The sequence below is a fragment of the Ahaetulla prasina genome, chromosome 6, assembly GCF_028640845.1.
Source record: "Ahaetulla prasina isolate Xishuangbanna chromosome 6, ASM2864084v1, whole genome shotgun sequence".
NCBI lineage: Eukaryota > Metazoa > Chordata > Lepidosauria > Squamata > Colubridae > Ahaetulla > Ahaetulla prasina.
In genome coordinates this window covers 82,807,208-82,819,236 of record NC_080544.1, presented here as the reverse complement: position 1 = coordinate 82,819,236, position 12,029 = coordinate 82,807,208, and the positions used below count along the sequence as shown (strand labels likewise).

Below are 12,029 nucleotides of genomic sequence, written 5' to 3'. Positions count from 1 at the left end.
TAAAAAGCACCCAAAGAAAAAGGAAGAACATCAGCAAAACAAAAAAACAAAAACAAAAAACCCAACCCCTCACCTGTTTTTGGAAATGGTTCAAGAGGGAGCACACACACACCCAAGAGAGGGGGCAAAGAGAGAGATGAAAGAGAAAAGGGGAGAAATAAGAAATGAGAAAATGATGGAGGGAGAGAATGAGAGAGAGGAAAGAGAGAAACAAATGAGAGAAGGGAGAAGGAAGTGAGAGAGAGAGAGCTGGAAAGAGAATGAGAGAGAGAAAAGAGAGGGAGACAGAAAAGGGGGAGAGAGAGAAAGAAAGAGAGAGGGGGGAGACGAAAAAGAGAAAAACAGAAATGAAAGTGCGGGGGGAGACCCATTTCCCGCAGAAAACACCCCAAACCACAAAAGGCGTGTCGCAAGCAGGTCATGTGGGTGGGAGTGACATTGAGCTGGCCACGTCCACCCAGGTTTTGTGGCTCCAAGTGTTGTTTTCTATGGGAAACAGGTCCAAATGGTTCTTTTTGAGTGTTCAAGGTTGCATACTCCTGGTTTAGTTAATCCATATGAACTAACACTGGCTTATTAACCATATTAAATATACTGCTGTATTTCCAAATTACATCAATTTTCCTAATTTTATGAGTTGGAAGACCAGTCGTTTTTAACAAAAAAGAAAAATTCAAAGTGGCTAGACTTATGTTTTTCAAATAAAGAACTTTAGAATAATTTTTAAAAGGCAAACTATTAAGGTATCTGATCCAGTCTTAATAGTCTCAGCTTTAATGGGGATAAATATTTCTAACTTATCCAAGGAAATACGTCTTTGCTTCTCCAGCACTTCCTTCTTGCAAGGTCAAGGCCAAGACAAAACTGGGCATGCACAGGTAAGGGAGGTATGGCCAAAGAACTGATTGACTCAGCCTACAAGTCGAAGAGAGGAGCAAAGCCCATTCCTTGGATTTGCTATTCAGCACAATGGAGAATAGACTGCTTTACTCCATTCAACTAACCTAAAATCCTTAAAAAATTATTGGACTTGTAGACAGGAAGTTTAAGTCTGGCTATTTAAAGTGTTTAAGCCAGCTGCTTCAGAAATGGAACTATATAAAGATTATACTTTTTCCTTCATTTCATTTGCTGATATTTGACCTACATTCATCATTGCCTTTTCAATGACATGTCATTTCTCTGCTACAATCTCAATATATTCTAAATTTATTTTTCATTTGGAGTGATTCTAATTCAGACATGACCAACCACAGGCTGAAATAAATGAACATAAAATAATAGAGAACTCATTTTTCACTAGTCAGTGCAATAAGTCTATTAGGACACTTACAAGCCAACATGAAGCTCATATTTATTCCATGGAATCCCTTCATGGGTATAAAGAGCAAGAGAACTTCTTCTCTGATCAATTATGGTAACACAAGTTATTTAGAGATAAATACCAAGCCCAATCTAACTCTGTAACTCAGTGCCAAAAAATCCAGTTTAATAGAAATAGGGAAATTTGCTTATCAAATGAAACAGTATTAGGAAAAACTACTACCATTTGTTTAAAAAAAACCTTTATGAAAAATATTAAGCAGGTATCAATAATCAAAATACTCAATATAATGATTTGTTTAGTAGAGAGTGGATACTCTCTACTAAATTGTATCACTGTATCACTGATATGGAAGCAGTTTTAATAAAATAATTTTAAAATTATTTCAAAAAATGTCTAGAACATGGTCATTCAACCTTTTGACTTGCTGCACTGGGCTGCATATAAAATATATAATACAGTTAATGTACATAAATAACAAACTTCCTTTATTTATATTTCTTATTATCTTGTGGGGTTGCATTAGTAGCTGTCGAGGGCCACATGTGGCCTAGATACACCTGTTCTAGAAAGATAATTATACAAGTTTAATAATATTCCAGGTAACTGCCACTAAAATTTAGGACAATCTAATAAACTATTCCTTGCATTCAATTTCTCTTTTAACTATATCCCAAGAATTGAGGTTCCAATTCCAGAACATTTTAGATCATCCTGTTTAATAATGTAGAATATCAAGATCTATAGTTACAGCATGTTCTGCGTGTATTATTAATGCAATAGAGCTAGAAAGGATTCCAATGAACTTTAACTCTCATATATTTTGATGAATGTGTAAGAAAATCTGTTGTTATTCCATGCAGTTAATTATATAGAACTACAGTGAATCTCAAAGGATGCACATAAGCCTTGAACTGGGTTCATAGCAAAAACCAATTTTAGAGAATGAAAACCTGATGGTTATACCTGTTAGCAAGCTCAACAAACAACTAGAAGGGAGAAATCAATAACAACAGGGTGTGAGTAGAGCCTAGAGCCTACTATTTTCAGTTTGTATGGATCTTTTTTAAATCTAGCCTTCAAGTAGCACATATAAAATGCTATGAACAATAGATTAAGAGACCATCATCAATGTTAAAGCTAACAATTTTTTCTTCCATGAAGAAAAAAGCCTCAAAAGGTTAGTTTTACCTTTATAATATTGTGTCACAAATTTGGACACTATATAAATACATTTTTAAATATAACACAAAGGTAGTTTGTGAAGAAACTATGATTGCAAATTTTCAATCATCTAATGGTGCTTGCTGAAAGTTCACATTGCAGGCATTCATCAAAATTCTGGGTTATAGCCCATACAGTTCATATTGATTAACTAAGTCTTTCTATCCAGTCTATGGTATTCATTACACCATGTATCCATCAATTGAAAAATAAGAGTTTAAAGTAAGTTTTCACAAGAGCCAAAAGTATAATAGTGAGTTTGTTATATTTCTTAAAAAGTCTGTGGATTTAAAAGAATAGAAATTTAGTGATCTAATATATGCTAATTTATTTAAAAGTATTTTTATTATGAAGCATTTACTAATTTAAAAAGTAAAAATATAGCTTCATATATTTATTAATTTGACATAACTCATAAAGGACATTTATTAAACCAAAGTAGAAAAATTATATCACCTTTGGAGCAAGCAGATCAATCTACTTTTTAACTGTATGTTTTCAGATTTAGAATGTTTGCATACTACCAATTCAATACCATATACTGAGATCAATTAACTAAATATTAAGATTCAATTATACTATCAATCTGTTGAACAAAGTTTCTTCAGTTCACATGACACTAATCCATAAGAATTTATGAATCCAGTAATTATGTAATTCTGCTGATGAATATCAGACCCACCCAGAATTCTGAAGACCATCAATGAGACATTATTTCCAATGTAGTTTTAAACAACCTTGATAATAATGGGGTGCAATATCACAGAAAACTATAATAAAGTTTACCAAGTAACAAAACAATGTTAGCAAAAGAATCTGTGATTTGAAACCTGTCATATCAAACAAGACTTCATTTTGAAATTCCAACCTATCCCAAAACTTAAAAAAAAACAAATAAACAGTATTGTAATACCTACAAATTGCTTCAGAACTAATTTGAGGAATTGATTTGTAAGTAGTATTTTACTTTAATAGGTTAAAAAGTGATATTTTGATTACAATGCTGATTTATTTAAATTGTAATAGTAGCTAAGCAATATAAGTACACAGAAATAAGTAACAACCTGCTAAAAATAAGAGATTTCTCCTGAGCATCCCACAGTCATATTTAATGCTAACCAATTAACTGGAAGAATCTTATAGTAACCATATAAATTTTAAACCAAGCATAATGCTATCTCCTCTTTTAATTACATTATAAAATACATTTCTCCCTATTTTTTACAATTTATTTCTTGCTTTCCCACACAAAAATCGTGCTTCTGCTGCTGTGGAAATTATATCATAGAAAGGAGGGAAGAGAAAGTGAATACATTTGAACATTAATGTGCATGAGTACACTATTAACATACTGTCAGTTTTGAGATGAGGGCTGTATAAAACTGCGATTTCATTTTCATTTGTGTATACACGACTACAAATTATTTGGGCCTGAATGAATTATACTATAAGAATAATCAAAAATGAAATGAAATCAATTCAAAATTAAGTATTTCATATATATATATATATATATATATATATACACACACACACACACACACACACACACACACACACACACACACACACACACACGGTTTACATTTATATCCTGCCCTTCTCCGAAGACTCAGGGGGGCTTACAGTGTGTAAGGCAATAGTCTCATTCTATTTGTATATTTACAAAGTCAACTTATTGCCCCCCCCAACAATCTGGGTCCTCATTTTACCTACCTTATAAAGGATAGAAGGCTGAGTCAACCTTGGACCTGGTGGGGCTTGAATCTGCAGTAATTGCAGGCAGCTGTGTTTAATAACAGGCTTCTTACAGCCTGAGCCACACCGCGGCATATATTATTCCATGATACCACAAACACAGAACTTTAACAAGCACAATCCAACTGGAGAATCAAGACTGCAAGCTTACAATGGGTGTGAAAATTCAGTGAAACTTGCTTAGAATTATCCTACAAGTATATTAAACCTGGTGGATAGCAAAGTTGCTATGGGATTTATCTTTTATTGACTTCAAGTTATGGAAATAAGACCAGAAGTTAGAATAAGGATGCATAATAATGTAAAGATGCATGCCTCTATTATTGGATGGCTTATCTTTAATAAACCATAGCAATCATGAATTATATAATATTCAATTGATAATAATAAACTGTCAATTGCTGTAAACTAGAAAAGCCTCTTATTGCATTTAATCATATGTAGATTTGTCGACAATAAGATTTCATACATATATTAGTTTGCTGTTTCTCCAAGTGGAAAATTTTTATATCATGTTTACAACTTACAATGAAACAGAATATCCTGGTATAGAACACAATTCTGCATGACTGAAAGTTTCTTCTTGAAATAAATATTTTAGGGGAAGTTTTAAAAAAGAAAAATCAACAAGCCTATACATATTAACTGAGAAATCCTGGAACATATTTCCAAGGTGATTTTAGAATTGCAAATTTAGATACAAACTATTTCTTGCTCTACATTTCATTACTTTCATTAACTTCTATAAAGCTGTATCAGAACCAGTGTCTTAGTTCAAAAACATTCAGCTTTACAGAAGAAATCAGCATTTTTTGTATATCCTGATTTTTTTTAAAATATAAACTCTTTATCCCCTCTTACTTTACTTTCGTGATTACACTTTTTAAATATAAACTTCTTACTGAATTATATTTCCTTAAAGCATTTTGATGTTTCAACGATTGAGGGAGCTCTACATTTCCAAATTTGGTACTTTGTTCAAAGAAACCATTTAGAAATATTCTATCTATGGAATTCCAAAACCTGGAAAAGGTCTGGTACAACTTATTTCAAACAACAATATGTTGTTAGTGTTGTTGCTTTTTAAAAAAATAACATGCTAAAATTGCAATCATAAGGAATTTTTCAGGAAGACAATTCCAATCAATTTAAGTGTAGCATGCGTTTCAGCAAACATCCTTTAAAACAGAACAGTGTGCTTGTAAGATTTTATGTTCCTTATGAAATATTCACATACCTGTAACAATGATAAAGATTCTATTTAAAAAGTAAGTCAATGTGAAACCTTCTTTACCTCTATGATCCCCTTTTTCCTAAGTACCTTTTGTTAATATCTGCAGGTTTACATTAAAACTCCTGGAAAGTATATATTCCAGACTATATTTATTTTCTCATGTTTTCTTTCAGATTTGTGAAAATATATAATTAGTAATTTGATAGAATAAGTTGATAGTCCAGTTAATAAGGCTAAATTTAATTATTTCTAGTTCATGCTACAGAAAAATGAAATAAAGTATTTCTTTTCAAGTTACCAAATGTATTTGATAGATTCAAGAGTTACTGTAACTCTTTTCAGCAGAATAGAAATTTATCTTTTTTTATTTAATGTCTATGATCTCATTTCCTTAAGTTCATCTTATAAAGTTTTCCACATAGTTTTGCAACATAAATAGTTTAGTAATGAACCAGAGAGGTTAAAATTTATCCTACTTGTCTATCTTATCAGCAAGTACCCTGAAACAGATTTAAACTCAATAAACATTCCAGTAAAATGTGTTTCCAACAATACATTCCATTTAGAAAATATAAAAAAATAGATACCTGTCTTCATCACCATCAACAGGAATAGATATGCCAAAGACAGTGCTGGCAAGGCTGTTCATAGGAGTAGTTGCAGGTAAATTAAGAGGATTTGTTAAACTGTCCGGAATAGGTGGCTTCACATGAAGTTTGTTTTCAGCAACAAGAGAAAGTGATGGTTGAGGTAGGGGTTCAGATTTTCTTCTAGTATCATCAATCTGGCCTAAAGGCTGTGTCTGAAACTGTCCAATATTAGATTGTGGTAGATTCGTATGTACACTGCTTGTGCCTTGCATTAATGGAAGGCCAATATGTTGTTGGACAACACTGGAACTTCTACTGACAGTTGTATGGCTGGTCAGCTGAGATTGGACTAAAGTAACAGAGGCATTTGGCATAGTAACAGAAGTTGTAGACACATTAGGCACAGTAGTACCAGGTACAGCTACAGGCACATTCTGAACTCCGGAGACTATACTGTGTGGAGTACCAGCCACTTGACTGCTTCCACCCATTTGCTGCTGAGTCATGGATTTCTGTTGAACAGCCCCTGCATGTCCAATGCCTTGCTGTACCACACCTCCTGGTTGAGAAATGACAGTCTGAAGTGGAGTTGTCAGGCCACCCTGCATTAGCCCAGATGCCTGTCCTATTGTTTCGCCTGCTGGTGAAGCAACTCCCATTACTGGTGCTAGAGGTGAAGGATTCTGACCAACTACCTGTGCTGCTGGAAGACTGGAAGCTCCAGTGCCTGTGACTGAGCCAGAAGCAGCCTGTTGTGTAGCTCCTTGAGACTGCATTACTGTCATATGCTGAATGTACTCTGGCTGACCAGGAGTCTGGGCTGACACCATGTGTACTGGTGTCATCTGTGACTGAGAGTAAGCAAACTGCTGAGTCTGTGCCACTGGTACATTTGCTTGCTGTACTTGCTGTTGTGGCATAGGCAAACCTGGCTGAGCTATTGCTACATTCGTAGATTGTAAGCCTTTCCCATTAGGCCCAGCTTGCCCCATGCTCTGTGCATTTACCTGTGTCTGCAACAGAGATCCCATCACCTGCTGGCCTGCTACTGTGGCTCCCGAATAGATTGGCTGAGCACTGTGAGGCTGCTGACCAATAACAAAATTAGGCTGCTGTGGAGAGGGCTGGTTTATTTTCTCCGGCTGGAGTAGCTGTGAAACAGCAGTAACAGAACTGTCAGCTAAGGAGTCAGGGCCATGCACAGAAGTTGCCACACCTGAGACAATCAATGAACTACCAGTAGCACCTAAGCCACTGTCCCTATCTTGAACAGCTTGTTCAAAAGTACTGTTGTGTCTAATGCAATCACCAGTCCTGGCTAACACAGCCCCACCATCCGAGTCCCGATCATAGTATTCCATACACGTCCATCGTCCCCGTCTATACGGCTCTCCAGTACCATGGTCTAGCTTGATCACTCTGAAGCGAGAACTGCATGCGGCAGCAGCCGTTAGAGGCATGGCTGGCGGACCAGCAGCTGGTTGCACACTGCTGCCTCCTGTCGCTACTGAGCAGGCTTGGCTGGCAGTCGCTGAAGGCATCACAGTGCTCCTGGGAACCGCTCCTCCATTGGCAACAGGCACAGCAGGAGAAGGCGGCGGCTGGATCCCTCCAGAAGCCGCAGCAACAGCAGCAGCAGCTACTTGGCCATCCAGAAGCAAATTGGGAGAGACTGTCCCTGGAGTCTCAGCATCGCCCACATTGTTGAGAGTTTCCTCGGAGGAGCTGCGCTCACAGACATCTTCAGGTCCATAGTCGGTGGCACGGGACACATCAAAAATCTCCGATGAAACATCCTCGGTTCGGGATTCATCCGGGTCGTCCAAGCTCTCGGTATCTTCCGTGATGCTGCTGGCCACTTGGGCCGTCGTCACACTCGTGATCTGAAAACAGCTCTTTTTCTTGGCCGGCATCTTGGACATGGTTCCTTCGCGAGAGAGCCGCGCGGGTGAGAAGTCAGGGGGTTCCGCCCACCTACCCTCGCCGGATTCGACGAAAAACTAGGTGAGGACCTTGAAAGGGGTCCGAGCTGGCCACCACACAAGCCTGGCCGGGCGTAGCGAGGAGGGAGGATCACGTTCTCTCTACGGCGCAGTCGCTGGCCGTCTCGCACATTCCTCCGGCCTCCCGACGCAGTCCGGGCTCAGCAGGCGGTCACCAGGCCTGGGGTTAGAGACGAGGCAAAAAGGAAAGGGGGGCGGCGGCCGGGCTCCTCCTCTTCCTCCCCTTGAGTAAAGCGGCGGGCCCCTCGGCGGGCAGGCGGCGGTGGCGCCGCCACCTCCTTCTCCTCCTCCTCCTCCCCTTCTCGCCTCTCCGCGAGTTCCGCTGTCCCCTTTCGCAGCCGAGGTTCCTTTCACAGCCGTTCTCGGGTAGCGCGGCCGGGGTGGCGCTATCACTCAAGCCGCTCCGCTGCCGGGCTTCCGGCCAGACCCGGGATTCCCAAGGCGGGACAACGCCACTGATCCGTCCGCAAGCTTTCGGAGAGGGGCGGCGGCGGCAGCAGCCGGCGAGGCGTCCCTGAGGCGCAGGCCGCCTTGCCTCCCCGCTCTACCTGGAGATCAGCACCAGACGCATCATCTTCTGGGGAGGAGAGAAAAGAGGGGACGAGAACGAGTCCGGTCACAGCGGCCCCCTCAGGCGGGCGGGCCTCCTAGACGCGGCGGGGTCGCTCGCTCCGCGCCGCCAGAGCAATTTCTCCGTCTGCCGAGCCAAGTGGCAGCGAGGCGGAGCGGCCGGGCTCCTTTTTCCCCCTTTTCAGAAAAGCGCGGCGCAGGCTCCGTTCCCCTGCGCCGCCGAAGGAGCTGAAATTCAAACTGCTCACTCCCCTCGCTCAAGATGGGGCTCAAATGGAGCCGCGGGGCAGGCTGGGAAGTGGAGCAGGGATGCTACTGCGGCAGCCTCCCTTGTCTCCGCCCCCCACGCAGGGGCGCGCGCTGACATCAGCACCAGCGGACGCGCCCCTCTCCAACTCGAGCGGGTGAGAAATTTCATCCGGCCGAGAAAGGGGCGGGCGAGAGGGTGGGAGGGAGGGAGGGAGCGGAGCGTGACTTCTTTGAGATAAGCCCCTCCCCTTCGTGATCGTCATGCTTAACCGTTTGGAATATTCCACTGGCTCTACCTCGCCTTCTCTTTCTCTCTGCAGACTTGGTATCTTCCCGCGGGGAAAAGTTGTGGGGGAAGGGAGGGTAAGAATGATGTGAGCCCTTTTTTTTTTTTTTACGTCCCTGCTTGTGCTCGTCGAAGTTTTATCTGCCCTGGTTGTGGCACTTTTATCTTTAGGATGTGACACGCCCGACTAAGTTATACTATAACTTTTATAGCCTCCTCTTTGCCTCGAGGTTTTTCTAATGAGGAAAGTGCTTCCCCTGCTGCCAGGAGTACATTTATGAGTCTGCTGGGGTTTTAACTGGTTTGAATCCGGATTAAAGCCAAACGTTTACCCACTTCCACAACGGATTTCACTTTGTTTTATTACCCACACCAGCTTTGGTAGCCCAGTATAGGGAAAACGGCCAGTGAATTAGTGGAGAAGACATTTCCATCTTTAGGAAGTTTTGCTTTTTTTCTGCCACGTGGTGTTTTGCAGGATTTGGCAGCCTTAAGTAGGACGTGCCTTTTCAAACGAGGCACTTACATTATATAGGTGTATGCTTTTGACTAAAGATCCCCAAGGCAACAGAGTCTGGGCTGCCAAAATCCAGGCAACCACTAGATGGTGACACAGAGTTTTCTTCATTTTGGCAGTTCAGACAATCCTGGACAAGAAGCTAGAAGTTTGTTACTTTTTTTTTTCTTCTTTAACGATTTTGAGAGCCAAATTAACAGTTCAGAATATTTGCCTATGCAATTGTAACGCAAGGGATCAAGTGCAATTTGTTTCCATGAAACAAAGGAAAGTGTTTAGGGCAAAGCCTTGGGCATTCTATCCTTCCAAATGTGTGGTAAATTTCAATGCACAGCCAGCTGTAATCCAGTAATCAATGGCAAAGTATGCTGGGAGAGGTGTTTTAGTAACTGAAGGGCCTTTTGGTTTATTAGATGAGCTTGCTTGGTTGTTTATTTTTTTTAGACCAAGCTGCTATCTCAATGTGCAAATTACTAGTGATTTTAAAGGGATTAAACAAAGTTGATGGGAACGACCAGATGACCACAGATTTGGTTCATTTCCCAAGTATTCAAATTTAAGATTATCACCCTCTTCTTAGCACTAGTGTTATCTGTTGTAAGATACAAAAATTATTTCATCTTTGAAATATTTATTTTTTTCCACACTTTTTAACCGTCCGTCTCTCTCAGAAAGGGGCTTTGGGGTGTGTGTATAATTTAATCTGCAGAAATATTACATGCAGAGAGATGGAAAGATTCAGCATTATCCACTATGGAAGAATGGTTGGTGAAATTGACATCTTGCTGAGATTGATAAACTAACTTTGATTAGAGAAAAGATACTATCTACATTTATTGCTGACTTGAAACCTCTTATGGGATTTTTCTGTAAAATGAATTTGTGATTTATGGTTTTGAGGATTAGCCAGGTATTATTTTCCTTGTACATTTTCCTTTCTTTTTGTTTTCTTTTTTCTTTACTTTATAGTTTAAATCCATTTAATGACAATTTTCATCTTTTGTTTAAAACGTTTCAAGGAATATATATGTATATATATAATTAAAATAGCCAGCAAAGTATATACTGCTGTTCTTTTTTAAACAGAAGTACCTCACTGCAGTTAAATCATATCCACATCATTGGTTTCACTACTACAATGGACTGCACAAGGGATTACATTTGAAGATCATGTAGAAGCTGCAATTGATTCAGTATACAGCAACCTGGTTATATGGCATGTTTTGTCAAGAGCTCATTTCACGTATGTTTGGGCCTCTATATTGACTTTCAATGGGTGCAGCCTAAAATGCTTTTTTGAACTATAAAGCCATATATGACCTGGCACCTAAGTACTTTTAAAAAACATTCTTCAACCTGATTTGACCATGCCCACTGAATTTGCACCAGAAAAAGGGTTAGGATTTTCCTGAATCTGAAAGACAGGCTTATATATGCCATTTGTTAAAAAGTCTTAATTTGATCATAAATGGAAGCACAGAGAAACAGTGCAAAAATGCATATGTATCTCAGAATCTCCAATTAATAAAATCTCATTTGGTTATCACCTTCAAAGCCTTCATGGCATGAGTCCAGGCTATCCAAGAAAGTGGGATTAGCCTGCCCCATTCAGGGTGGTAGAAGGGGCATGCTGCAGTACATAGTGTAGTATAAGACAGGTACAGGTAGCTATATTCTGATCCCCTATTAATCTTGTTCCTGCAAACTGTTTCCTAACAGTAAGTATGTGTTCCTACAAGTATGTGTTAATTAGATCAAAAGTAAACTGGGTGGCTCAGCAGACTAAGTCTGTCTGTCATTAACACAGCTGCTTGCAATTACTGCAAGTTCAAGCCCCACCAGGCCCAAGGTTGACTCAGCCTTCCATCCTTTATAAAGTAGGTAAAATGAGGACCCAGATTGTTGGGGACAATAAAAGTTGACTTTGTATATAATATACAAATGGATGAAGACTATTGCTTAACACAATGTAAGCCGCCCTGAGTCTTTGGAGAAGGGCGGGATATAAATTCAAATAAAAAATAATAATTAGGTTAGCAAATATATATATATAAAATCAGGAGGAGCTTCTAATTTGAAAGAAAGAATCACTGCTCCAATCTTAGTTTGCATAAGGATTCTAATTTGAAATAATCCTGTAGTGTAGCTTTCTCATAGCAAAGTAGAGTATAGTGATTAATGTTGATCAGGTTGAATTATTTGGCTGAGATCTGGCTTGGCCTAAGGAAGGAAAATTGAAGTTAACAAGGGATGAAAAATCAAAGGACAATAGAA

At 39.5% G+C, this 12,029-nt stretch overlaps 2 protein-coding genes and 1 long non-coding RNA gene across 5 annotated transcripts in view; 1 reads left to right on the top strand and 2 right to left on the bottom strand.

Moving 5' to 3' along the window:
* Nucleotides 1-9,018, bottom strand: part of TSC22D2 (TSC22 domain family member 2) — a 32,815-nt gene extending 23,797 nt beyond the window's left edge. The window contains exon 1 of one of the 2 annotated variants that reach the window (XM_058187827.1): nt 6,128-9,018. In XM_058187827.1, the coding sequence (XP_058043810.1) occupies nt 6,128-8,052 (1,925 nt within the window). In that variant the 5' untranslated portion in view covers nt 8,053-9,018. The remainder of the gene's footprint in view (nt 1-6,127) is intronic. The other variant, XM_058187828.1, reaches the window with a different exon arrangement.
* LOC131200691 (uncharacterized) overlaps nt 7,999-12,029 on the top strand; it is a 44,774-nt gene continuing 40,743 nt past the window's right edge. For both annotated transcript variants that reach the window (XR_009155690.1, XR_009155689.1), the window contains exon 1: nt 7,999-8,134. This is a non-coding gene — a long non-coding RNA (uncharacterized LOC131200691). The remainder of the gene's footprint in view (nt 8,135-12,029) is intronic.
* LOC131200689 (uncharacterized) overlaps nt 9,705-12,029 on the bottom strand; it is a 278,336-nt gene continuing 276,011 nt past the window's right edge. The window contains exon 6 of the mRNA XM_058187833.1: nt 9,705-11,975. The gene's annotated coding sequence lies outside the window, so the exon portion shown is untranslated. The remainder of the gene's footprint in view (nt 11,976-12,029) is intronic.